This window comes from Cyclopterus lumpus, chromosome 6 (genome assembly GCF_009769545.1).
Source record: "Cyclopterus lumpus isolate fCycLum1 chromosome 6, fCycLum1.pri, whole genome shotgun sequence".
Classification (NCBI taxonomy): domain Eukaryota; kingdom Metazoa; phylum Chordata; class Actinopteri; order Perciformes; family Cyclopteridae; genus Cyclopterus; species Cyclopterus lumpus.
In genome coordinates, this window is record NC_046971.1 from 2,904,245 (window position 1) to 2,931,574 (window position 27,330).

General features: G+C 44.4%; 2 protein-coding genes across 2 annotated transcripts; one reads left to right on the top strand and one right to left on the bottom strand.

Moving 5' to 3' along the window:
• Nucleotides 1-8,402: 8,402 nt before the first annotated feature.
• Nucleotides 8,403-20,027, bottom strand: LOC117732878 (GRAM domain-containing protein 4-like). Its single transcript, XM_034536110.1, has 19 exons — nucleotides 19,792-20,027; nucleotides 17,950-18,190; nucleotides 17,008-17,113; nucleotides 15,798-15,918; nucleotides 15,621-15,691; nucleotides 15,160-15,292; nucleotides 15,050-15,075; nucleotides 14,817-14,908; nucleotides 14,506-14,597; nucleotides 14,261-14,309; nucleotides 13,964-14,035; nucleotides 13,828-13,871; nucleotides 13,607-13,716; nucleotides 12,971-13,125; nucleotides 11,993-12,134; nucleotides 11,637-11,730; nucleotides 11,284-11,374; nucleotides 10,567-10,635; nucleotides 8,403-10,036 (listed from the first exon to the last, which is right to left on the bottom strand). Exons 2-19 carry the CDS (start codon nucleotides 18,136-18,138, stop codon nucleotides 9,926-9,928), a joined length of 1,767 nt encoding a protein of 588 aa, XP_034392001.1. The 5' UTR covers nucleotides 18,139-18,190; nucleotides 19,792-20,027; the 3' UTR covers nucleotides 8,403-9,925.
• A 48-nt stretch (nucleotides 20,028-20,075) lies between these two features.
• On the top strand, nucleotides 20,076-24,776 carry LOC117732883 (cytosolic 5'-nucleotidase 1A). Its single transcript, XM_034536119.1, has 6 exons — nucleotides 20,076-20,311; nucleotides 21,262-21,369; nucleotides 21,677-21,812; nucleotides 22,895-23,017; nucleotides 23,806-23,930; nucleotides 24,057-24,776. Exons 1-6 carry the CDS (start codon nucleotides 20,225-20,227, stop codon nucleotides 24,300-24,302), a joined length of 825 nt encoding a protein of 274 aa, XP_034392010.1. The 5' UTR covers nucleotides 20,076-20,224; the 3' UTR covers nucleotides 24,303-24,776.
• The last annotated feature ends 2,554 nt before the right edge of the window (nucleotides 24,777-27,330 follow it).

Consider the following 27,330-nt stretch of genomic DNA (forward strand, 5'->3'; position numbering starts at 1 on the left):
GACGACGTCCATCGCCGTCTGACACGTGGTGGTGATCGGTGTTCTTTCCCTCCGCAGGCCGGCGTGTTGCCTCTGAAACCAGGACCGCTGCACGCCATCGACGGAGATTCAGGGATAAACGGGGAAGTGAGGTACTCGTTCTTGGCCGGTAAGCGACGCGCGGTTTGTTCCTCGGCCCGACGTCGACGTCGGCCGGCATTCAGTTCGCCGATGGTCGGCAGGTTGAAGCAGCTCTCTCTGTCTTTGTTTCAGGCGATGCCGGCGGTCTGTTTCAGATCGACCCCAACACGGGGAACATCACCATGCTGAAGCCGGCCGACGGGTTGGGGACGCTCAGCCTGACGGTTCTGGTAAAGACAAACCTCGTTGTTATGCAATCGCTCGTTCGAATGATGGCGTCTTTGTGTCTTCTTTGTTTTAACGGTTTGATCTGTGCCGCTGTCGCTTAGTGGTGCAACCACGTGGTCTTTCAGGCTTGTAATATTTAATTAAAAGCATTATAACATGTAGCCTAGCCCTCAGTCATATTTCTGGAAATTTGGAGAGTTTGATAATCACCTGAAAAGTGAGATAAAAAAGAGCATTTCCAATATTTTCTTCCTTATGGTTAAAGAAAAACAAAATTAGGTCTGCAACCAACAGTCATTCTACATCATCTAATAATCTTTCTATTTTTTTTTTGACTCATTTATAATTGTTTGATGGCGTTCAGTTGAAGTTGACGTCATCAGTTTGCTTGTTTTGTCAAACCAGCCGTACAAAAACGTGCACGACTTACCAATTATTCAAGATCAATGCTTATCTTTAATGGTTGCCGATACATTTTTCTTTTTTTTCTGTCGATTGAATAGATTTATTTCAGTTTAATTAACAACACATTTAAAAAAACACTGATAAAATAAATTAAAAATTAACACTAAAATTTAAAAAGATCAAATTTGCAGAAAATCGAATTGAACGGTGGATCAATAAACACAATGTGAGGCGTGTCATTAATTGAAAGATAAGCACAGTCTAGATGCAGGTGGTCAGACCTTCTGTTTCTCCGCCAGGCCGCTCAGACGACCAACAGTTACCAGTTTGCCACCACCACGGTCACGGTAAGCGTCCAGGTGAAGAGTCTCCACCGGCCGCAGTTTCAGAGGCCTCTGTACGAAGGCGTCGTCACCGCGGTGGGCGTCATGGCAACCGACCCCAAGGGCGAGCCGCTGACGATCCTCGCCACGGACGACGACTACGCCGGCACTGCGGTAAGAACGCCGAGTCCAGGCGCCGATTCCACCCTCCGGATTTTTGTGTATTTTCATTAAAAAGATTAAAGATTCAACAAAAAAAATTGTTATGCACAAAAACAAAAAAAAATCACATTTTATTTAAAAAGTTAATAGCTGAGATTGTCAATAAATTATCCCAAAACACAGACCGTGAATCCGACAGGCTGTTAAACAAAACAACCTTTTATTTAGAGGTCAAACTGAAGTGTCTTTCACTTCGGAGCTTCGTGGTGAACTAAAAAGCGGAAATCTACCGTTAAACTGAATGTCCATCGTATCGGTTTCCGAGTGTTCGGGGACCGAGGAAGTCTCTTTGGGAGTCGTCCGTCTACTCGATGTGCTGTACTGACCTCTTGATTTCTGACCAAACAGGGTATCAATCCCCACGTCGCCTACTCCGTCGACGGGAGCAGCGATTTCTCCGTCGTCGGCGGCTATTTATTCATGACGACGGAGCTACCGGAGGGCGCACTGTCTCTGCAAGTGAGTTTACAGATCTAGAAAAAAACCTTAAACACAACGAGATAACGGTCTTTTTTAACTATTGACTTTGTTGTTCCCAGTTGCTGGCGGTGGACGCGACTAACGGAGAAACGGCTGAAGCTCAGCTGTTGGTGGAGGTGACTGCAGGTAGGAAGAAACCCCTCAGACGGCTCTGCTAAATGTCGAGGTACATTTGAACCGCTGTGGCTCTGCGTCAGTCATTCAGCATGCGAGGGCCAGAAGGAAGAGCTTCCATAGCTAAAGCTGATTCATAATAAATTCCAGGTTCATAATTGGCTCGTTACCTCCACAGAACTTTTACAAACTCAGGGAATTTAACCGCATTTCCACCAGAGTAACCAGGGCGTACGTCTTGTACCGCTCATCCCTTGCGTGGGGAAACAGAGGCGTTCAGTTCCGTTTTCTTTTCTTTTAAACTGTGAAACGTGTCCTCGGTGGCACAGTCCTGTGGTTGGTCTGCTCTCGTGTCACCAAAAACCAGTCCAACGGGGGCGGGGTCTCAATGCGGTGCCGTTTGATCGCCAGCTTAACTCGTAAAACGCCGACGTTGGTTCAAACCGCAACAGTTCGGGCGCGAGTGTTCGGGCTGAAAAGAGGGAATTTTCGGATGATCTCCAGTCGTGAAACGTAGCGACCGTTTGTGACCTCGAGCTGATTCTCTAGAGACGCATCTGCACGAGTTGAACATCTTTCAGCTCGTGCAAACGATTTCCTGGATCTTTATTGATTCCACATCACTAACTTTTACAGAGAGGACAAGAGAAATGGAAAAAAAAAATAAAAAGGGAACCCGGGAAGTTCCACACTGACCATGCGTCTCTTTTTTTTTTTTTCAATGTCTGCTACACTTCCTGTGAAGCAGCAGGATCTCTGTTAGCTAGCTGGAGCACATGTCCGCCGGGTCCAGTTCAGAGAAAAAGTTTATACAAAAATAATTTAAAAAGCCGTCACGTTTGTGCAAATAACTCGAGGGTGAAAAGCGTCCAGTCTGAAGGTCCATTAGAGGCTCGGAGAGAACAGGAACACGAGGCGACACCACTCAGCTGAAAGTGTGTTCTCCTCATTAGGTCTCACCACCACCAGTTGGCCTCTGAGCACCACGTCCCTAGGGGAGTCCTCCACCGACAGCATGACCACCGCAGGAGAGTCCACCTCCAACCCCTCCACACCCACTAACCTCTCAACCACCAGCCCCTCAACTACCATCGTCTCCACTATTAATCCCAGTTTGACCAGCGAAGGCAGCGACTCCACCGCCATCACGGCTCACACAGGTGGTCACTTTTCTCTCCTCCGTGTTCCTGTTGTTCTCAGACGATCGCGATCCGCACATCGGTTAGAAAGTACGAACAGAACTCAACTAAAAGCGAGGCGGCGGAAGAAAGATGGACGTTTCTCGTCGGATTTGAGTAGTGAAAAGAGTTTTAAAAAGTGTTCCAGAGCAAAGACAGAGTGACTCGTTGTTAACATTAAGAGCAGCCAACCACAGAGATCGAGATTTCCTCCAGCTCAACGCGAAACTAGCTCGACTTTCTCGAACTCCAACATGTCCGGAGACTTTGAAGCGGACCCACTTTTAAGTTTAGCCGTTGGACGACAAAAACAGGTCTTGCCTGAGAAAACTAGCCTAAATCAGGTTTAGTGGTATTCTGCAGAATATTAGGAGAGGAGACTTTGTAATTTGAGCCGACACCAAAGCAACGAAACGACCCACGTGGGTTATTAATTTATTATAGTATACATTAAAAAGGTAATTAAAAAGGTCATACTATAGTATCCCATTAAAAAGGTCATATTATACTATCCCATTAAAAAGGTCATATTATACTATCCCATTAAAAAGGTCATATTATAGTATCCCATTAAAAGGTCGATGTCATACATTAATCCAATCCAGACTATGTATTCATCCATTTATTTAAAATGCTACATGTTACGTTTAAGATTGACCAACAATGTCGGTTCCACATTTCTCCGTTTGATTTCCTTTATTCTTCCGTTACTTTTGCCCCCGCAGCGATGGCAGCGCCGGGCGGCTTCGGGCCGTTGGACATGGCGGCGCTCGGTGCGACCCTGGGGGTCCTGCTGCTCGCCTGCCTGGGGGTCATCGTGGCGCTCGCACTTCGCATCCGGAGGGCGGACGCCAACTCGAAGAAGCTCTTTGAAGCCAGCGTGTTCCAAAGCGCTGTACGTTTAGACTGTTTTGTAACCATCCAGACTCCCATTAAGGATTATTATGTATAAAGTATGAATTTTGGTCTAAATATTAGTCCAGCAAACCTTTATCCTAGTAAAATAAAAAAAATAAGATGGTAAATTTAGCCGTGATAATAGAATTATCCCCATGGTAAGTCATAATTATGATTTTGTATCATTATTTTGACTTATCACAGCTAAATTTTCATCTTACTGCGTAAATGGGCTTCTATATTATCCCAATGTGTGCGGGGAGCCGACAAGAAGTCGGACGGTGAGGTCACTTCGGTGGGCGGTAGGACTCTACTGAGCACGCTCCATGGGCATCCATGCCGAGTGAGCCACTTTGTGGGGGCCGTTGTTGTTAAATGCTGCATCCCGTTCTCAATAGACCCACGAGTACCTTCCTCAAAGAACCCACGAGTGCCTTCCTCAAAGAACCCACAAGTACCCCACAAGTACCTTCCTCAAAGAACCCACGAGTACCTTCCTCAAAGAACCCACAAGTACCTTCACTATATTAGGGTCCCCTAATTAGGGGACCCTAATATAGTAATGTATATAACACAGTAATATAAGAAATTAATAAACAATGTTGGTAATCAAATAAAGCAGAAAAGGCAGGGCTACAAGAACATATAATCTTGATGTACATGCTCTAAACACAACTCCAACAATAAATAAAAATTACAAATATATTATGACCTCTCACGTCACGTTTCTGGATCCGGCGTTCCGTAGCTAGCAGCTACAAATGAAGTGAGTCGACAATAAGCTAGCTTTCATATCTGTCTCGCATATACACCAACTTATGCACCAACGAGCAACAGAAATAGCATTATGAGCCAGTCCGTCTTACCTTTGATGATAAAACGAAGAAAACGATTTTTTTCCCGGTAAATTATATTACATGTCATTATGATTCATATTAAACGGATCCTTTGTCAAATCATTGCGGAAGTTGAGAGGGGCGGCCAGGCTGCTGCATCATTCCAATTAGATTATCATCCTCAAAGGGCCTTATTTTTTTAGGCAAACCTGAAACCTTTAATTTGTGGTGTGTGCCATCTTCAATTACTCTTAACCAGTAACATATATAGTGGTATTAACACATCTGAACAATATCTCACAAGTACTGATACTGTTTATTTTAATACCAAAATTGCAGAGATACACCCTTTTTAGTTTGTGTATGCTATTAAGTTAAGTTTATTAAATACTGAATTCGGTTTTAAAAGGTTAAAGAAATGAACGAGTGCCTTCCTCAAAGAACCCACGAGTACCTTCCTCAAAGAACCCACGAGTACCTTCCTCAAAGAACCCACGAGTACCTTCCTCAAAGAACCCACGAGTACCTTCCTTAAAGAACCCACGAGTACCTTCCTTAATGAAACACACGAGTACCTTCCTCAAAGAACCCACGAGTACCTTCCTTAATGAAACACACGAGTACCTTCCTTAATGAAACCCACGAGTACCTTCCTCAAAGAACCCACAAGAACCTTCCTTAATGAAACCCACGAGTACCTTCCTCAAAGAACACACGAGTACCTTTGTTCTTCATGGGGCCCCAACGTGAGCTTCTAGGAGTCACCAGCAGGACTTCTTGATTTTACCTGAGTGTGTTTTCCTTCCTCAGCTGGTTCAAGGCGGTCAGAAGGGGGGCGTCCAGTACACCAATGAGGCCTTCCAAAACGATGACGACGGAGACAGCGCCGGCTTCGGTGACCCAGCGACAGGAAGCGTGAGGGCCGGTGGAGCGCCGGGCGACTCCCCGTCCGCCGCGACGTTGTCGTTCGCGATGCCGCTGCGTGCTCTCCCGCGCGGCAGCATCGACGACGACGACGCGGCCAGCCAGGGGGGCTCGGACAGCGCCGACAACGAGGATAAGGAGGTGAGACCCATCCTGACCAAGGAGAGACGAGTGGACGACGGGTACAAGTCGGTCTGGTTCAAGGAGGACATCGACCCCGACGCCAAGGAGGAGGTGGTCATCATCCCGGACAGCAGGGAGGACGACAGCGAGGAGGAGGAAGACGAGGACGACGAAAACGGCCCGCGGGTGGTCTTTAACGACGCGGATCTGGACAGTGGACTCGGGGTGAAGATGGAGGATCCGGACGAAGTCTCGGAGGGTGACAATGAGTTGACCGTTCATCTGTGAAAGACGAGTACCGCCTATAATAAAATCCAATGATTCATTAGCAGGATTGTAACAATCAGCTTTATCAATTAATGACAAGACTGAACGCACCTTATGGAAAGATTAATCTTTTTAGAAAGTAATTTAATTCTGTGTGTGCGTGTCTGTGAAGCTTCTAAATAAATGTAACCCTTTACAGCATTTATAGTTTATGTAAATACTTCCCTCGTCATAATTAATGTAGGATTTCCTGATTAAAGATATCATGTTCATGTATTAAATTAGTTTGAGGCTCAATGTCGTGGATATACAGAAACCTTCGTTAATTTTTATTTTTTTTTGCAGAAAGGTTCCCCAATTTACTGGTATTTGAGTTGATAATTCACTGGTTATGATGGTTGTTCAGCACTGACTGATGAATACAATCAATGTAGTTAAAAAAAAATAGAAATGCACGGAGAGAAACAGCCGGTGATAATAAAACTCCTCCCTGCCGATACTAAAGGCTGTAAAATATTATGACAGAAGCAAACTCTGAACTTCTATTAAATAACAGAAACATTCGTCATCAAATGAACTGAAACTGTCCGTTGATTGTTTGGCTCAAACCATTAAACCTTAAATTGAAAAATATGGTGCTTTATTAATATCGTCTTCCAACTTGTATTATTTAAATTAATCCATTCTAATAATTCTATAAACATTTTTTTTACTGATTATATTGATGTGGATCCTTATTTCAGTCATAAACAAAGTCAACCTGCAGATGATTCTCTACGGACCCCAACAGGCGGAAGTGGGTACTGCATTAAAAAAACAACAACAAGAGATTTGTCAGTGTTTGACATTTGATTTTTACTTAAATTAAAAAAGATTTACATCACAACAGAAATCCCTTCAATTAAAAAAAAATGAACACCTATTTGTACAATGACACCGTTTTATAAAAAACATTCAGGACTCAACAGGCCGACAGAAATAAATGCAAAACGAGTCGGAAAACAAACCCGAGGAAGATTAGGAGTCGAAAGCAAAAGAGTCATTAAAACACAATGAGGCAACGTGGCGTTAATAACTGGCATCAATACTGAAAGAAGAAGAAAAAGAAAACAGCTCAATCAAAAACTACAAAAAGCTAAATACTTTGAGCTTTGAGAGGCCCGATCACTAGAAGGAGAAAGATTTATCAAAACATGTAATTGAATAAAAACATTGATATTTTATTATACCGACGCTTTCATTATGCTGCATGTTCCATGTGCAATTTAGAAACAATTATTACCTCATTTTACTCATTAAACGAGGATCTATTTTGGACAGATTGGGAGTGAATTTCACGTGAAATAAAGGTGATAAATGCTGGTGTGACAGCCTTCAGACTGCCAGTTTATTCTAAAATGCACACGGCTGCTCTTTAGCTGGCTAGCAAACACTTTATTAGGCTGTGCTTAATTAATGTAAGATTCATTTTTAAATAAAACGTTTAAATTCCAAGTAGATCATTTTGAGACAACCATTAGTTTTGCCTGCCGGCTCTGCACAAAGTAAAAAGAAAAGCTAAAACGCCACCGTTTTGTTTAGCATTAGCCGATTAGAAATAAAAAAGTTATATTAAAGTGGCAATAGACAAACTTTTTATATATATATTAGCCTTATAGCTAGGTGGTGAAACTCCGTACCAGCCTTTTTCAACAAGAAAACACATCGGCTAACGTTAAGATCGACAACAGTTAGCTTCCGCCTCCATATGGGGCTCAATTTGTCTGTTTGTTTGTTTACAGACAGATTATGTTTTTGCTTTCATTAACATTGCGAGATTTGTGCTTTAATCGAGGGGCTATTAAAATAAATAAATGATTTTCAAACATCCCAAAAAACGTTAACATATCGTTTACGCAATAAAACGCAACACATCTTGTTTGTAGCCTCCACGTTGTTTCTGCATTAACGTTAAAAGTTAGAAGAACTAGTTATTTCTCTTATACATTGCTTCTACATTGTTGTAGTTTCGGTGTGTTTTTTTAAAAATTTGTGCTTTCTGCCTTTCCAAAAACATTTTAGTTCGCCTACTGATGTGTTTTCTTTTAGCAGACAACTAATATTCTCATAATTTAAAACATATTAAATTGTTACACCATTTAAAAAGATAAAGGGTTGTTCTTAGCTTGTTGGCTATGAAAGAAAGCTAAAAATAAACATTTCAGGTTATTGTTAATGGTTTAAGTTTAGCTTCAAGCGGGGAGAAAAACTAAAAGTTGATATTGAACGTCAATATGTGGCTTCTGTTTTTTTTTTTTTTTTTTTAACCTTCTGAGCTTCTCGATTGTGAAATAAAGCTAAAATACGAGCTGAATAAACGACGATTAAACGAAACGCTGTTACCGTTAGCTAAAACTAAAAGAGCTACGCTGAAGTAAATTTAGTGGTTTACGTTGTTAGATTTAGTTATTTCGCTTTTAGCTAAAACAAAAAGAGCTACGCTGAAGTTAGGATCAACCTGTCTTTTATATCGTTAGATTGAGTTATTTAGCTAAAACTTTTTTAAAAAGAAGACAAAAGCTACGCTGAAATAAATTGAGTAGTTTGTTAGATTTAGTTTTTTAGCTTTTAGCTAAGACAAAAAAAAAAAGTTATGTTGAGGTTAATTCTGTGGTTTACGTTACATTTCCTAGAACATTCATGTAGAAAACAAACCGCCTCTTACCACCACATAAAAAACGACATCCTATAATATTAACCGACTGTAAGGCTTAGCTGCTAAGTACAGTACAGAGTCGTATAATGTACGCTTTTACAAATCCCTGAAGACACTAATGTAAATGAAGGTTTAAAAATGTTAATCTGCCAATACTGTGAAACGGCAGATTCAATTTATTAAGTCAACAACATATTTCATGCTGCTTTTTAAAATCATTATAAACTGAATATTTTGGAGTTTTGAACTATTTCTCATACAAAAAGAAAAATATGTTGATGGCATCTCCTTGTGACGGACATTTTCCCCAATTTAAATAATTATACATTGCAGCCCCAATTTAAAAAAAAATGTAATCTTTAGTTTGACCACTAGTTGACGCCAAAGTCAATGAACGAGTGAAATGTCCCATTATTGTTTAATACAAGTGCGGTTTCATCCATTTAAAAGCTTTTCTCTTTATAGGTAACTTGCACTGATTCTACGGTCTTCAAATGTCTCGTTTTGCCCGACCATCAGTCCAGAAACGGAGATATTCAGTTTGCAATGAGGCGTAAAACAGAAGGAGCCTCACATTGGAGAAGCTCCAACCAGAGAATGATTCAAGTTTCCGATTGATAAATGACTGAAATGATTAATGTAAATGCTAATAGAGCAGTCACTTACCTGCAGAAATGATTTTCAATAATGTCACAGCTCGTGCTCCACAATAAAAGCCTCACAAGTTAAAAAGGAGGGATTGTGCCCTTGGAGGGCTTTTATTGTGAAGTTTTGGAGCTCCACCGACTGCAGCTTAAAAAAGGGACGTAATTATAAAACTGGAAATAACCAGTGAATGAGCATCGATGTACTTTAGTGTGCTGGATTAAATCAAGTGAGACGTCGTCGTACAGGTACCCCGGCCTCCATTCCACACCGGGGCGGTAAATTAGTTACGCTGCGTGTTCTGCGGGGAACCTTCTGTAAAGCAGTTTGAGAACAGTGATCGGTATTCTGACATGAAACCAGCGATTAGTCGGGAACCGGCTGGCGTAATATATCGCACACAGTGAAGCCATTCCAGTGTGTGTGTGTGTGTGTGTGTGTGTGTGTGAGAGAAGGCAGCCGTCCTCGTCACAGAGTCTCCGGGCCGGTGGCTGCCGTCGCGTTCTGGATCTTCATGTACTGAGTGGAGATGGCGTCGAAGGCCTCGTCCCTGTGGATCATCGCGCCGAACACCATCGGCTGCGAAGGAACCGAAGGGAACCAAAGGGAACCGGGTGTAAGTCCCTCAAGTGCTTTTCTTAATGACACTGCTGATTTCTTTGATTGTTGGATTATTTGATTATAATGCCCATAATTTAATTATGTAACACAAATGAAAACACCTGACGATGGGCTTCAAAAGTGTAAAACTAAATAAATGATCATTATATAAAATGTCATGCTTTATTACTGATCAAACTACCACATTAATTGTGTTATTCACCTCAAACACCAACAACAACAAAATGCTGCTTATACTTTAATGCATCTGCATTAAAATATAAATAATGTAAAAGCACTTTCACTTTTTACACTTAAAAGATTTTCCTCTAAAACTACATAAGTAATATTTTGAATGCAGTATTTTTTTATTTTATCTTAATACCGTCGCATTGTGACGTCCGGTTTAAAAAGAAAAGCCCCTGAACGCACCGCCGGCAGCCTCCCTCCGGGCGGCGCTGTTGTGCCGCTCCTTTATAAAACACCTGGCCTCAGACCTGAGCTCTTACCTTCTGGGTGGAAGGCGTGGCGATGGAGATGCCCATCCCGGACCCGGGCAGCACGGACAGAACTTTGTACTGCGGAGAGACGACGACGCGTTTGAATAAAAACTTCCATCGGCATCGCTTACTGTACAGAAAGAAAGGAAGTGTATAGACCCCTTTTGGGACTGAAGGAACCTTTTGAGGAACCCGTTGCGTTCCCGTTGGATCTCAATAGAGTATTTTATCTCTTCCCCCCCCCCCGCCAAAAAAAGGACCTGGTCAGAAGAGGCGAACTGGAGCATCCCAGCTGGTGTCTGCAGGCATGACTGAGCAGCTTCCTTCAGAGAGGAGGTACTCGAGTATCGATTTTAGGACGAGAGCATTAATATAAAATTAAAGTTAGGCTCTCCGGTTCCCAACTAACGAAAATAGAGAGAGAGCCAAAAGGGCGTTAAGAGAGAAAATGAATCTTCCATATACAAAGAAATAGTAACTCAGATGTTTTTTGTCTCATCTCATGTTGCTTTCTTTCCTCCCCAAACGTCCGCAGACTGACGTGCAGCTATTGGGCTGAAGGAACCTTTTAGATCCTTTAAAAAAAAAAAAATAGAACCGGGGCTAAAATGACCAGGATGTTCTTGGTGGAACCACGGCTTAACACATGAAACACAAGAACATGAAACACAAAACCACGTAATGATGAACAGGAAGCGGTCGACGTCGGAGAGAGACTCCGCCCACCTTCTGGATGTCGATGATGTCGAGCAGCTTGATGACCTTGTTCTTCTTGGAGGATCCGGATCTGGAGCTGGAGCTCTCGAAGCACAGATGACTGAGGAACAAAAGGATTTATTTAAGTCTAGCTGTGACCTTTGACCTCTTCGGGCTCGTTCCCCCTTTTACATGAACCTTGGAAGTAGGGGGAGTACTACTAATACTCCCAGCATCTCCCTCTAGTCTCTCTTCTAGTACATTTATGGAAGTAGATTAGTAGATTTTGCTCAAGTCGACATGTTTCAAGACACGTCTTTGCCTCATTAAATACTCAAAAAAACGACAACATTTGACAGGATAAATAGAAGCGAGGGACCTACTTCTCGGTGACGTAGAGGTACCCGTTGCGGATGTAGTCCGTCGGCGTCTTCTTGTCCCTGTTGATGAGGCAGCAGCGCCAGCCGCCCTCACACACTGAGGCGAAGCAACACACAGAACAGGAGTCAAAGCAACATGGCGGTTATCGGACTGGTTCCGGAGGTCCGTAAAAAAAACATTTGGACCCTCATTTTAAAAAATTTAATATTTGACTGATAAGATATCACGTTTGGGGACTTCGTTTGCCAAATTCTTGACTACGATCCTGCAAAAAATTATAATAATCAGAAAATATATTTTCCCCCCATAGTCTGAGACGTGTAGGCTCCTCCCCCCCGTGTAGGCTCCTCCCCCTCACCTGTCAGAGGGCGCTCGCTCTCCGGCAGGCTGAAGACGTCGTGGAAAGCTCCTCTCTTGGAGTATCGCCCCGCGTCATCGTCCCGGCTGACGCCCGGAGGAGCTGCGGCGCCGAGGCAGCTGCGGCCGGCCGTCACGGTCACCTGGACAGGTGTGCAGGAGAGAGGGGGGAGGGGGGGGAGGGGGGGTACTGGATTAGAAAAACCAGAAGCAGCAGCAGCAGGAGGAGGAGGTACTGCAGAGGCATCCGGAGCAGCACGGCCAGAGAGTGAAGCTGCGGTCCAGAAACAACAACTCACCTGTCCAGGTGCGTTCACACCTGAACTCTGTGATCGCCTTCACTTTCACGTTGTCTGTGTCCTTTTTAAATGTGCCTAAAGTCTTCTGGTGATAGAGATTCTTACCAGAAGTGGAACCAAAAATGTATTAAAAAAATTAAAAAAAAGAAAAGAACCCTAAGTGGTCAAACTGGACCCGAAACACACGTGAATACGTTTGAAATCCCCAAATTTAGCGGAAAAGAAAAAGTAGGATGTGATCCTTACTTTGTCCTGCAGGAGGCGCTACAGGGAAGGTCGCTACAGGCTAAAGGGGTTCATCCTCTGGGGAGCGAGACAGCCACGGACACACAGACTAGTTTGGATCTGATCGGTGTCGGTATTGATTCTACATCTCTAATAAACAAGACTGACTTCTACACTGCGACCACACACACACACACACACACACTCACACTCATATAGAGACACACACACACACACACACACACACACATATAGACACACACACACACACACACACACACACCCTACCTGTTCGCACTCAGACAGCTGAGAGGGAGAAGAATAAAGAAAAAAAACAACAACAGAGAACTGAAACCAACGCAGACCAGAGATCGCCCCACTGGGACCAGTCAGAACCGGGAGGTCCGGTTGGTAGCAGCTGACTCCAGACCAGCGCTTCGTTTGGGGGGACTGACCCGTCTGCTCAGCGTGGTGCCGCCGCGCTCCTTCAGCTGCAGGTCGGTGGGCAAGTTGGTCCAGATGATGTACGGCGTGTCGAAGCGCTGCCGCAGCTTGAGGCAGCGCTTGAAGACGAAGTCGATGATGAAGAACTTGATACCCGCGTACACACCTGAGGACGAGGAGGAGGAGGAGGAGGAGGGAGGAGGAGGGGAAATAGGAAGAGGAGGAGGGGGAGGAGGAAGATGAAGAGGAAGAGGAGGGGGAAGAGGAAGAGGAGTGGGAAGGGGAAGAGGAGGAGGGGAAATAGGAAGAGGAGGAGGGGGGAGGAGGAAGAGGAGGAGTGGCAAGAGGAGGAGGAGGAGGAGGGGCAGGAAGAGGAGGAAGATGAAGAAGAGGAGGAGGAGGAAGAGGAGGGGGAAGAGGAGGAAGATGAAGAAGAGGAGGAGGAGGACTCTTAATATAAGACAACGTACACAAATCAAATCCTTGAAGAAGTATTTTTGGGTGTTTTGACGCGTGTACATGCCGATTTTTAAGGAAAATTGTCAAAGATCGAGGTGTCGATGCGAAGCTTCCGGATAATTTTGTAATTTATTTTTCTTGTTCTCCAGGCACAGAAACTAAAATGTTGTAAAAGGCCTCGTTCGTACCTATGAAGAATCCCAGCAGTTGGAAGGGCAGCAGGCAGGAGGAGATGAAGGCCACCCACAGACCAACGTACAGCTTCTGGGTCAACTCCGGCTGAACCCACATGAACAGACTGCACACACACACACACACACACACACACACACACACACACATTAAAAGGTACGTCTGTGAACCGTGACCTCCCTGTGACCTTGAACAAAGTGTGCTCAGACAAACTCACTTCTTTATTTTCTCCAGGATGTTCGCCATCCTCCCGAACAGATTCTGCGAGGACAAAAACAAACAAACAAACAAACAGGTGTTGTGAAGTCCGCCTGCAGGTGTCACGCGGTGACTTGAGAGCCTTCCGGTCTCACCTGAGCTTTCTGAGCGACGTCCAGAACCAGCTGGAACTTCTCCGACACCGTGAGCTCTTCTTTCGGCGGCTCCTGTGAAGCGGAGGACGCCCGCTAAATGTAACTAAGTGTGGAAACTTAAATGTAGCAAAACGACACAATATTTGCCTCCGTGTTGACTACCTCATCTACATATTGTACCCGAGTACCGTGACTTTCGTCAACTTAAAAAAAAAAAAAAGGCACAATCTGGGATCCAAATGTTAAATCTGTCAATCATATTTAGTTTAAAAACTAAAACCAACACAGGTCTCTCACCACGGGCTCCGAGACCTCAGGTACGATGCTCCACTGGATCCTCCAGCCTCTGAGGAACAGGTGCATCATGGGAAACACAGGTGAGACAGAGGTTGTGTGTGTGTGTGTGTGTGTGTGTGTGTGTGGGCGGGGGGATTATTAAATCTACAAGAAAGATTGTATGTGCTGAACCTGGTTTTACAGTTTCTGATTCTGGCTGTGTTGATTGGCTGACAAAGGAGAGGAGGGGCGGGGCTTGCACTGACCTGGCGATGAGGCAATTCAAGGAGAGGCGGAGAATGGCGAGAAACAGGAACATGGGGACGGCCCAGCCGTGCCACGCCGCATACATGTAGACCTGTCACACACACACACACACACACACACACACAAATGAAAAAAGTGTTTATTTATTTATAATAATATAATAGTTCTTAGTAATGAATATTCAAACTCAAAAAGCTACTTAAATTCTCAAAATATTTCATTTTTAAATTTAATTTAATTTAGAATAAAATGAAAAATATTTAATTAAATATAATATTATGTGCGTGTGCGTGTGCGTGCGTGCACTCACAATGAAGGCGATGGCTGACGTGTAGACGGAGTTCCAGCTGGATAAGGCAGTGAGGTTCCTCTTGAAATTGGTCACAGGTTTGAATCCTCGTTCTGTAAACAACAACAACAACAACGGACCGACCAATCGCAGACTGAGAATGTGTGTCTTCTTTGTCGTTGCAAATAAAGTACTTGGACCTCCCCCTCCCCCCGTGTGGCCTTAAAGTACAAATGGGAAAAAGAAGAACTCACTGAGCCGTCTCATGTTCTCAGTCAACCTGTGGATCAGAAGCCAGATAAACGTGTTAGAGTCCATGTGGCTCGACGCTTGGCGAGCGGTAGCTCCGCCCCCCCCCGCTCACCTCTTGGCGCTCAGCGGCTCCTCCGGCTCCACCGTCGGCTCCTCCGGCTGGAAGCGGAAGTCCTCGATGTAAACGCCGAAGCGGCCGTAAAGCCACTTCAGGAAGCTGTCGGGCAAAGTGTCCTTCTGCTTGTCTGAGGACGGGAGAAGGAAGAAGAGTATATAAACATGTTTATATATGTTACAGAATTACTAATTAAATAATTACCAGGAACAAAAGGTATTTATAAATTGTACTCTCTGCACGGGGGAAGTATTCAGATCATTTACTTTAGTAAAAGTACTAAATTCACACTGTAAAGATTAAAGGTCCAGCATTAAAAATGTTAATAAAGTAAAAGAACATTTAATTAACGTATTAAAACCCCTGTGATTGTTCTACTAGTATATATATTCTGTATTATTAAATTATTATTACTCGTCGTTGGTTAAATCAGCAAGCGTTTCGAAAGAAGAGCTCACCTGTGCTGGTGACTGCAGGCGGAGCAGCAGGGGGCGGGGCTTTAGGAGTCAGAGAAGGCGAGTCTTCGAGTCTGTGAAGCGACAAAAGAAAGAAGAAAAGAAAACGACCACGTCAGCGATCGCGGCCGAACCCTCGAGGACGAGCTCGTCGGCCGGAGCCGGCGAGGGGTCACCCACCTGGGCTTCAGCACGTCGTTGATCTTCAGCTCCAGCTCGGAGCACCTGCTGCGCTCCCTCTCCAGCTCCTGCCTCAGGGAATCCACGTTGGACTCCTCTTTGAGTTTCTTCAGCTCCTCCTCTGAAACAGATGAAGACGAGGAAGATGAGGATGAGGATGGAGACAGACTGAGATCCTCCGGACCACTGACATCTTTGTCCCCCTACTCGTTGTCCTTTAGGGGGATTTTCTTATTTATTTTTTTATATTGTTTTTAAAGTTATTTATCTCGAGGAAAATATTGGCGCAGCAGTTGGAATCCAAAGTAGGAAAGAGTACAAATATATCAACACTGAGATTTTAAACATGTCGCAATAAGCCGACTATTGCGAAAACTTACATTGCGATTTATTGCCGTTCGTAATCCGTTTCTCATTTACGCAAATTATGCCGTTTTTTACGTCACGATCAACTTGTCCTTGGGCAAGGCACTTAACCCCTTCCTGCTGCGGTAGGCACGGCTACGGCGGCAGGAAGGGGTTAAGTGCCTTGCCCAAGGACACATCGACACGGGCTAGCGGAGCTGCAGTCGCCCCATGTATTGTAAACAAAAGTAAAATATTAAATAACAGTTAAAAAGGGGAAGAAAAACAGTTTCAATGTGCAAACGACAGGTGAATATTGTTTTAGGACCTGCAGACGTAGTGAAGCGGCTGCAGAGCTCGTGAATCATCACCAATTAGAGAACTTCCTGTTTCATGACCTCCAACCGTGACCCAGCTGAGCGTGACTAGACAGAGAGTTTGGGGCCTTTTGTTTAATTCCTGTAAATATTAATATTTTTAACGAGGGGAAAAACAACGTCCTTTTTCAGCTCTTCTTTGTGTGTGTGTGTGTGACAGATGAGGTCAACAGGGTTACCAATAGCTGTGTGTGTCTATGTGTGTGTTACATAAAGCTGACGGTGTGCTGTGGGGCGTTGGACAGATTAAAAAAAACGGACACTTTACTTTTACTACTTTTAGCACCGACTGAAGCCACTTAGGAGCTTTGATCCGTCTGAAATAATCCGTCTCTGGGTCTCGCGGGTCGGAGGGGAAACTAAGTGGTTGTGTTTTCAGAGCGGAGCTTGAGACATGTGTCGTGTTTCTCCGTGATGCCGTCTGACGCTCGTCGTAAACAATCGGAGCCGAGTGGCAAATGAAACAGATTTCAGGTCAGAATACTCACGCAGGAAGTGTTTCTCTAACAGGGCGATTTCTAGGTGACCTTTGACCTCGTTGAGATCCGTCCTCGAGTCGTCATGAAAAGCTGCAGAAAAGGTTCCTGGACCGGCCTGAGGACGGACACACACACACACACACACACACACACACACACACACGGATGTGGAGTGCCACAGGGTTCATTCCTGGGTCCTCCTCACCTTTGCTTCACAAGGTCATAAAAAGAAGAACAACAACTCCACTATCGAGGATTACCGCTGTGAAATACGATGAATACAGTTTTAAATTTCAGTAACTCAGTTTTAAATTTCAGTAACACAGGTCGACCATCATTAAGATTTGTGTGCACGCCAAACGTTGACACACAAATATTACACAAAAAATATCGTATTTAAATACAGAGACACGGTTTTAAGGTGCCATCTTCTCTTTATCCATTTATACAAAATAAATATACATACATTAAGTGAAAGGCGTACTTAATACTTCTATTCCACTACATTTTAGAGGTAAATATTGCACATTTTTCATCTAAACTCGTCACATCGTTTCATTATGAATAACTGCTGAGGCCGTAAAGTGGTTAAATTAATATTTCATTCTTCTTCTCTCTCCCATTAATCGTCTCACGACCCGTCCGATTCATCCGGTGACCCTTCGGAGGGGCCCGAACCATAGGTTGGGAACCACTAAACTAGCTAAGTGTATATAAAGTAGTTAAAAAGAGTAACATGCTGCTCTAACGTTAATAAGTACGTGATGTAACTTAAGGACATTAAATGGAGTGTTTTTGTAGTGTGTTGGTAACAAACCTGCACCGTTAAACCCAATTATTTTTATTTAAATCTAAAAGGTGAACACACCGATGGACTCTGTTGAAACCCGAAGCTCTAACGTTATTGATTTCACATATTATAAAACGTGTTTTCCTTCCTCAGGCGTGTACCTGAGCGTCGCTCTGCTGCTCCGCCTCCGCCTCCCTCAGCTGCTCCTCCACCTCCCTGGCGGCGAGCGGCGGTTTGATGGCGGCCTCCTCGGTGCACTCCGTGTCGGACGTGTTGGGCGAATCGGCCAGGTCCAGGAACTCGTCCCGCCTCTGGCCCCGGAACCGGATCCTGTCCAGGTGCTTCCGCATGGTGGGGCGCCGCCGAGCCGGTCTCTACCCGAACATGACCGCCCTGCAGAGACTTCAAGGGAAAAAAAAGGAAAACTGTTCGTTACGACCCGATTTAAATAAACTGACATGCTTTAAAAAGTTCCCAGCATGCATTTTCTCAGTTCAAGTGTTCATCAGTTCGCACGTCAACCAGCAGGAAACTGAACCTGAAACCACAGTTGGACTTGTGACCCTTCGGAGGGGCCCGAACCATAGCTTGGGAACCACCAAACTAGCTAAGTGTATATAAAAGTAGTTAAAAAGAGTAACATCACCTTGAAGTGATCGTAAAACTTTATTTACACTCGCGGTGGGGTTGTCACGATACCAAAATTATAACTTCTATACGATACCGGCCATAAATATCCCGATACTGGTACATTTATCTATAATAGTAATAAATAAAACATCTGTATGGGTCCCTTTTTTTAACAAATGGCATTAATATTAGTATTAGCCTACAGCAAGATATTAATAAGTTTGTTTAAATAAAGGTTTAACATTTAACTAACAGACAACCCTGAAAAATTGAAAAATTGAAATGAATAAGATTTTCAAAAAATGCAAATGAGGCATTTTTCTTTTCTAATTCTGACTTTCGGCGAATCGAGAAGAAATCCACAGACACCGAGGTGAGTATTTTGGGATGTTTCCTCTCTCCACCGGTCTGAATGAAGACCATGTGACCATGTTAGTGGCTTTGGGAGGTGGTTTTTTTGTGTCATCTTTAGACAGGCTAGCTTTTTACATCCGTTTTCCAGTCTTTATGCTAAGCTACGCTAACCGGCTGCAGCTTGTGGAGGGCTTTGTGTCTTCTTCTATGGACCGATGATGACAACAAGACGGACTGGTCCGACTGCACCGATGAGACCGACCAATGGGAACCATGGCTCATTGACTGTGTGGCGCTTTGAGTATTTAAGTTTAATTGGTGGGTAATTTTAAAGTCAGTGACAGAGAGAAGAGGTATTTAATTGTTCTACCTTACTGTAAAAAAATCTAAAATATTTAACATCATCACATAAAGGAACACTTCATCATTCAGTTTATCATAAACATTCATCATCACATAAAGGAACACTTCAGTTTATCATAAACACATGAAGGTAACTATAACAAATGTACCTGAGAAGAAGCTAAAGGTGTAGGTAAGGTGCCTTGTGTCCTTACTACTTGGGTGCATGCAGCCTACTTCGTTTCCTTTCCTAGTTACAGACCGATTGACAGATAACGGACTGTCTTCATGTCCGGTCTGAAAGTAGTTAGAGTCCCCCCCCCCCACCGGAACCAGCACCTGCTGCTCACCTGCAGACCCTCAACGAGGCTCAACAGGAAGCAGAGCAACGGTCCCGCGTGGTCCACACCTGGAGGACCGAAGTGAAGAAGGGAACAAGGTAAGGAAGGAAGGAAGGAAGGAAGGAAGGAAGGAAGGAAGGAAGGAAGGAAGGAAGGAAGGAAGGAAGGAAGGAAGGAAGGAAGGAAGGAAGGAAGGAAGGAAGGAAGGAAGGAAGGAAGGAAGGAAGGAAGGAAGGAAGGAAGGAAGGAAGGAAGGAAGGAAGGAAGGAAGGAAGGAAGGAAGGAAGGAAGGAAGGAAGGAAGGAAGGAAGGAAGGAAGGAAGAGGGTTTTCTCACCGTGAACCCGGATCAGAGGAAAACTTTCCTTCTCTTCTTCACAAAACCCGCTCCGAACCGGGTCAAACCCGCTCCAGACCGGACCCCGCTCCCGTTAGACCCGCTCCAGACCGCCTCGAGCACTTAGTCCAGCTGTGGTGGGTTTTTTTAAGGGGGGGGGTGTAAAACAAGTCTAAGGCGGCGCCGACCGTGTCTACCTGTCCAGAGAATCACTGCTGTGGGCGGGGCAGCCAGCGGCAGACAAACACGGAAGTGACGCCATCACGCTGCGCCCTTAAAACGAACGTCCGGGTTGCAGTAAAGGCGGAACCTTTCTATGGGCGGAACCTTTTGTTGACGGAACGGGCACGGCTCTGTTTCTGGAGGGGACTTAAACAAAAATAAACTTTAGTTTTTACAGCCAGTTCTGTAATAATTTAAAAGACCTTACAACATGTCGGTAGATTCAGCTCGCGAGACTCTTTATCACCGCGGAGAGGCAGACATGGTCGCCACGATCCAGAACACCGACGTGAAGCAGGTGAGACTCACCTGAGGTTGGGGGGGGGGGGGGTCTTCAGGACCGTCTCCTCTGCAAAGACGGATCACACAACTCGCAGAAGAGCCGCAATGCCATTTTACAGAGTTTTGCACCAGAAACCATTTAAATAATGACGTATTTTATGGTCATTTTCCTCTTTTTCTTTCAAGCGTATATAACTCGAGACGTGTCTGTGCCCTCTGGCCACAACATAAACATCTATTATTGCATGAAAGTTTGAACTCTTTTTGAGCTTTTAAACGTGTGTCACAGTGGTGGAAAAATGGGACCGGGACCAATTTATTTACAAAGTTCAAACTATATTTAAATTGATTTATAGTGTATATAAATTGATGAGCTGGAACTAATAATTTATAATACAACGGAAGTGAATTTAAAGCTCTGATATATCTGCACCAGTTTGCTGCACAGTGATAACACGTCACGTCATGCGATATGAGGCCGCACAGCATTGTTTGTTGGATGAAGATGTCATGCGTCATGCGTCATGTGTCATGCGTCATACGTCATGTGTCCTGCGTCCTGCGTCCTGCGTCATGCGTCATGCGTCATGCGTCATGTGTCATGTGTCATGCGTCATACGTCATGTGTCATGTGTCATGCGTCCTGTGTCCTGCGTCATGCGTCATGCGTCATACGTCATGTGTCATGTGTCCTGCGTCCTGCGTCATGCGTCATGCGTCATGCGTCATGTGTCATGTGTCATGCGTCATACGTCATGCGTCCTGTGTCCTGCGTCATGCGTCATACGTCATGTGTCATGCGTCATGCGTCATGCGTCATACGTCATGTGTCATGTGTCATGCGTCCTGTGTCCTGCGTCATGTGTCATACGTCCTGTGTCATGCGTCCTGTGTCATGCGTCATACGTCATGTGTCACGCGTCATGTGTCCTGCGTCATGCGTCATGTGTCATGTGTCTCCTCCAGGAAGATGCACACGGTGCAGTGGTTGTCGCGGTAACGTCTCGTGCACTGTTCGGAGGTGATGACGATGACGACGTGTCCGGAGTGGGCGTGGCTTTCCCACTGCTGCAGGTCAGAATTAAACATACATTTAAAACTTTGTGTGTGGAGATAAATGGTTACCCAGCTTAGTTTCCTGTATGTAAAATAGTTGTATTTATTATTTAATGCAGCTCCTTCCTCTGTGCCATAGAGCTCCGTACAAAAGTAAAACGCATACTTGGAAGCTGTTATTTTAAAAGATTTACCTCTTTGGTAAGAACCGATGGGTTTGGACCAAGAAGCACTGAGAGATGAACATTGTTGACTATAAGAACAGTACAAAATAATGTCAGATGGAAGCTCTAGAGGGACATTCTTAATGCGGTTCATAACTCAGGCGCTGCAGAGAGTGAACCAACGTCTGCTGGAGAAAGATCCTGCTGAGTCGCTGCTGTTTGATGTCGTCCTGATCACCACCGACAGCCAGCAACAGCAGCAGAGCTCCCGCATCGTCAGCAGCACCAGACATCACGGTAATGTACCGTTAACCATAACCAGACATCACGGTAATGAGACGTTAACCAGACATCACGGTAATGTGACGTTAACCATCACCAGACATCACGGTAATGTACCGTTAACCATAACCAGACATCACGGTAATGTACCGTTAACCATAACCAGACATCACGGTAATGAGACGTTAACCATAACCAGACATCACTGTAATGTACCGTTAACCATAACCAAACATCACGGTAATGTACCGTTAACCATAACCAGACATCACGGTAATGAGACGTTAACCATAACCAGACATCACGGTAATGAGACGTTAACCATAACCAGACATTACAGTAATGTACCGTTAACCATAACCAGACATCACGGTAATGTACCGTTAACCATCACCAGACATCACGGTAATGTGACGTTAAACATAACCAGACATCACAGTAATGTACTGTTAACCATAACCAGACATCACGGTAATGAGACGTTAACCATAACCAGACATCACGGTAATGTGAAGTTAACCAGACATCACGGTAATGTGACGTTAACCATCACCAGACATCACGGTAATGTACCGTTAACCAGACATTACGGTAATGTACCGTTAACCAGACATTACGGTAATGTAACGTTAACCAGACATTACGGTTATGTAACGTTAACCAGACATTACGGTTGTGTAACGTTAACCAGACATTACGGTAATGTAACGTTAACCAGACATTACGTTAATGTAACGTTAACCAGACATTACGGTAATGTAACGTTAACCAGACATTACGGTAATGTAACGTTAACCAGACATTACGGTAATGTAACGTTAACCAGACATTACGGTAATGTAACGTTAACCAGACATTACGGTAATGTAACGTTAACCAGACATTACGGTAGTGTAACGTTAACCAGACATTACGGTTATGTAACGTTAACCAGACATTACGGTTGTGTAACGTTAACCAGACATTACGGTAATGTAACGTTAACCAGACATTACGGTAATGTAACGTTAACCAGACATTACGGTAATGTAACGTTAACCAGACATTACGGTAATGTAACGTTAACCAGACATTACGTCATCGCCGCTCTGTCGCAGGTCTTGAAGTCAGCCGGTTCTGCTTTTCCAGCCAGGAGGATTTCATCGAGAGTTTATTGACAAACAACGTGCAGCTCTTCCTGTCGACGGACAGAAACGAGGCGCTGCAGGCGTCACAGCAAGGTCAGGAAGTTCTTCTTCTTCTTCTTCTTCTTCTTCTTCTTCTTCTTCTTCTTCTTCTTCTTGAGTTTTCTCTGTTAAGGTCGTTAGCTCATTTCCTATTCAACCACGTCAGGATTTTCCGGCTCAAAGATGTAAACAACAATAAAATGAAGCACCACCAAAGCATAAAACAAAATTCAACTTAAAGTAACACTTTACCCCCCAATAAAGACTATTTGCATACCGGTTACTCACCTGTGCAACGTATTCAACACCTCGTACGATATCTTACGAAGAAGTCACTCTTTATTTCTTGTGCGTTCAGCATCACGTGTCAATTTCCGCTCGTTACATGCACACAGTTTTTTTTTTCAAAATAAATGTCGTTTTCACAGGAAGTACTTAGTTACCTTTAGAAAAAAGGTCATGAAATACTGAGTTGGGGATAAGAAACTGATGTTTTTACATGGTTTTGCTGTTAAAACACATCCCATATTAACTTCAGTTCATCAAGACTTCGTTTGTTTAATTCTTCATTAACACGTTGTGAGTAATTAATGTACAAATTAACGTTTTGTGGGTGAAGGATTCCTTTAGTGCTCAAAACCTCCCTTTGTTGCCCCACACTGACCCCAATACTCCACTTTACTTGTCGGTATGTTGAAATATTGATCTTAACTTTTATTGTTGCTGTTCGACTTTTTGTCTTTTTTTTTTCCAGCTCATTTTAACTAGAAATCTGTGTGTTCTGATGATGTTTGAATGTGATGTCAGAAGGTGAGTCACCCTCCTTTGCCATTGGTCTCCAGGTGTTCTCTCGGCGCTGCTGGACCGGCAGGGAGCTCCGTCCGAGCAGCTCAGGGTAATGCTGTGCGGGGACGCCGTCGTCCGGCCCGACGCTGGCCCGGCGCCGGTGAGCCGACCGGCCGCCGAGGTACCCGCTAACCCGCTAACATGCCATCAAAGATTCTTTTCCCTGACCCGTAGATCTCGTTGAGCGTCGGGGGGAGATTTCTTTTAAAAAGCGTAGTTCAAGTTCTTTTTCCCCCCCCCCCCGCAGAGTTTCTCCTCTCGGCTCGGCGAGATGCGGCGGCGGTTCGGCGCGTTGGACAGCCCCCTCAGCATCGTGCTGGTGACGTCCAGCGGCGACAGGGAGAGCTGCGGCGTCGCCCTGCGGACGCTGAGATCCCGCGGCCTGGGCGTGGACGAGGCGTACTGTCTGGCCGGGGCCCCGCGGAGCCCCATCCTGTCCCTGCTGCGACCTCACTTCCTGCTCGGCGACGGCGTCATCGGCCTGGAGGACTGATGACATCATGAAGAGGGGGGGGGGGGTTATACACTGTCACATGACCTCGCATTGTGTCCTTGAAACAAGTTGCAGAATCCTCAGACTGAACTCCCAAGTTAAACAAACGGGTTTCAGCTCATCGAGCCTTAAACAGCCAATCGGTGACACCTGGTGTGAAGCTAAGCCCCGCCCACCACCACAAATTCCAACCACAGGATTGGACACTGTCACGCAGCTGTAAACTGGTTCTACATCTTTATTGACAAAGGCTTATATATTTTTTTATTTGAGCTCTCTTAATTGGACGATATAAATAAACCTGAATGAATCACAAACTGTATTACACTGTAATTACCTGTGTTATTACTTTAAGTTTTAGCTCAGCTCAGCATGTCGATCTCGAACTCTGTAAGTTGTGAGAGTCCTGATTTTAAAGATATTTTGTTGTATTAATGTACATTAAACATTAAAAAATAAAATCTCGGAACTGGATCTGCCCCCAGTGGTCTCGATATTGAAGATATCTACGTATAAAATATTTTTTTAAAGGGAAAATACAGAAAAAATGACCAGCAGATGTCAACAGAGAACATCAGTCAGTAAAAATGTAGTTTTAAGACACAAAACTACTGGCCGTTAATTACCGTCTGCGTATTTTAAAAAGGTTCTAGGGTCTTTGGAGACACAGCAGAGGTTCTTGAGAAGATTTCTGCCGTCGTCCTCAATGCTAGAAAGGTCCGAGGAACCAGTGGAACCACCTTCGAGGCTCTTCAAGAGAAACTCTTTGTAAGGAGCCTTGGAGATGGTTCCACCGGTCCTTGAGTCCTTGAGGAGTCCTTGAAGGTGTTCGGTATGTGATTGAGAGATATCCAATGGGTCGGCGAGGTCGGCACCTTCAGTGGATTCAATGGCTTTAAAGAAAAAGTCTGGTTAAATCGTGTTTTCCATAACTTTGGCTCTTTGGGTTGAACTAACTTTTGAACTCATCACCTCCGTTTTAGAGATTCAGAGAGACGAGGACTCAAAAGCTGTCTGGTTCCCGGTTTACACACCTTCACTGGAGGACTGAATTATGAATGGGGTTGTGTAAGTGTCTCCACAGACAGGAGGAAGAGGAGGAGGTTCGTCTGCTCCATCACTGACTGGCCGATCCATCATCACAACAAAGACTCCAATTAAAAAACCACCTTGTAAAATTCGTGTTCAAAGCTCCGGGTCCCGTGGCCGCAGGAAATTCAGGATTCGAGTTAAAGTTTAACAATATTTAATGGCAAAGATAATACTCATGTAGCGTTCACGATCGTGGGGCCAGAAAGGAGGAACTCTCCACAGACGGAGTGCAGCTCCCAGGGAGCCACAGACCGGGGCTGTCTCGAGTCTCCAGACCAGTAGAACCATGTCCCCAGACCAGTAGAACCATGTCCCCAGACCAGTAGAACCATGTCCCCAGAACAAATGCTCGGCTATTAGTCTGGTCATGCAAATGAATTCACACCTAAAGGTTAGTTCCATTGGTCAGTTCAAAGGATGCCGCAGTTCTGTTCGCTACGCCAATTAGTAAAACTAGCGGGGTCAAAGCTCACTCTTCCGGTCAAGGACAGGAAGTTCCCCTTCACAATAAAACCCCATTATCCTGCCTTCCGAATAAAAGCAACACATTAGGTTTCAATCGGCATCCATTTTAACTATTGTCTAAACAATAAAACATTCATTCATTCCCATGCATCATACAGTTAATCATTACATTTGTCATTAAAACAGAATAATAAAACAGTGATCCTCTCTCATGTTTCATAATACATTCCTCCAGAATATTCCTCATAATATCCCAAATTAATTATCATATCTTTCTTTATGTATTAATTTAAAACATAAACTTCTCTTATCTACATGTGCAAATATATATAAAATCCACTACAACCTAACAACCTTCAGACCCAAACGACTGGATTCAGAGAACACCTGATAGAAAATCAATAACGACATCGGGTCTGCAGGTCCTCCTTCTTTTGAAATGTCAGGTTCTGGGAAGAAAAGTGAACGGTGACGCCCGAACAGCAGCTGTTTACGTTGCTGAAGAGGAAAACGTATTATGAGACCAAGCAGCAATGAGCAGCCCTCCTCTTTTCTTCACTCTGCTCCTTCTGCTCTCAGCCACAGGCAGGAGGAGGAAGAGGAAGAGGAGGATGTTTAAGCATCTGTTGAATCCTGAAGCAAACTGGAGAGCAGCGGCAGCATTAAAATGACATATAAACATCCTTAAATAATCATTTCAATTGAATCTAATACTTTGGGACAATTTGAGGTAAAAGCATGAACCAGCTTGTTCCTTTATTACCTGTCACTTGAGTGGATGCATGTGTACACATTCTGTACGTTTGACCTCTGCACCAAGACAGTGTTCACCTGGTGAGGTCATGTGACTGCACCATGTCCTCAACATGAAGAAAATGGTTTCTATCTTCACCCGGGGTGTCATCCGCCTCCATGATGTGACGATCTCTTGATTTAAAGAAATCCAGATGTTGAGACTAAACAGCAGCAGAGGATTCCTGCGGTTTGCTCTCTGATGGGGGGGGGGGGGGGGGGGGGGGTATTCCTCCTGTGACCCTGCAGCCCTCTGCTCAGTGTAACCCACAGTCCTTCACTCTACACTGCAAGAAATGTCAACATGTGCAAACCTCCGAATCTCTCCACGACTATTGAAGGTATAAAGATGCTTTGGTTTAAACTTGATTTAAAATCTAAATGACACACAAGTGGCCTCTTCACATGATTTATGTTTCTTCATATATAGATATATAGATATATATACACTCCGTATTATATTATACTGTGTACTATATTCGCCTCCTCTGTCCTCTTTAATTAAATGTTCAATAAAGTCGTGGATGTTTTTTTTGCAGCGGGCGCTCGTTGCCTCTCACACACACACACGCACGCGCTCGTGCGCGCGGACAGACAGGCCGACGGGCAGTCAGATGGACGGGCTGTCTCCCAATGGAGCTCAAGGACTGAAGGACACCGCAAAGCGCAGCCGATAAGC

Bases quoted from the DNA above. Each gene is read 5' to 3' on its own strand.
- LOC117732883 (XM_034536119.1), top strand. From the start codon at position 20,225: ATGTCGGTAGATTCAGCTCGCGAGACTCTTTATCACCGCGGAGAGGCA. The intron at 21,813-22,894 runs GTAATGTACCGT...GCTCTGTCGCAG, and splicing joins CAGCAGCACCAGACATCACG to GTCTTGAAGTCAGCCGGTTC. The intron at 23,931-24,056 runs GTACCCGCTAAC...CCCCCCCCGCAG, and splicing joins TGAGCCGACCGGCCGCCGAG to AGTTTCTCCTCTCGGCTCGG.
- LOC117732878 (XM_034536110.1), bottom strand. From the start codon at position 18,138: ATGCGGAAGCACCTGGACAGGATCCGGTTCCGGGGCCAGAGGCGGGAC. The intron at 14,036-14,260 runs GTGAGAGACCTG...TCCGCTTCACAG, and splicing joins CTGAGGTCTCGGAGCCCGTG to GAGCCGCCGAAAGAAGAGCT. The intron at 10,037-10,566 runs GTAAGAGCTCAG...GTTCCTTCGCAG, and splicing joins CCACGCCTTCCACCCAGAAG to CCGATGGTGTTCGGCGCGAT.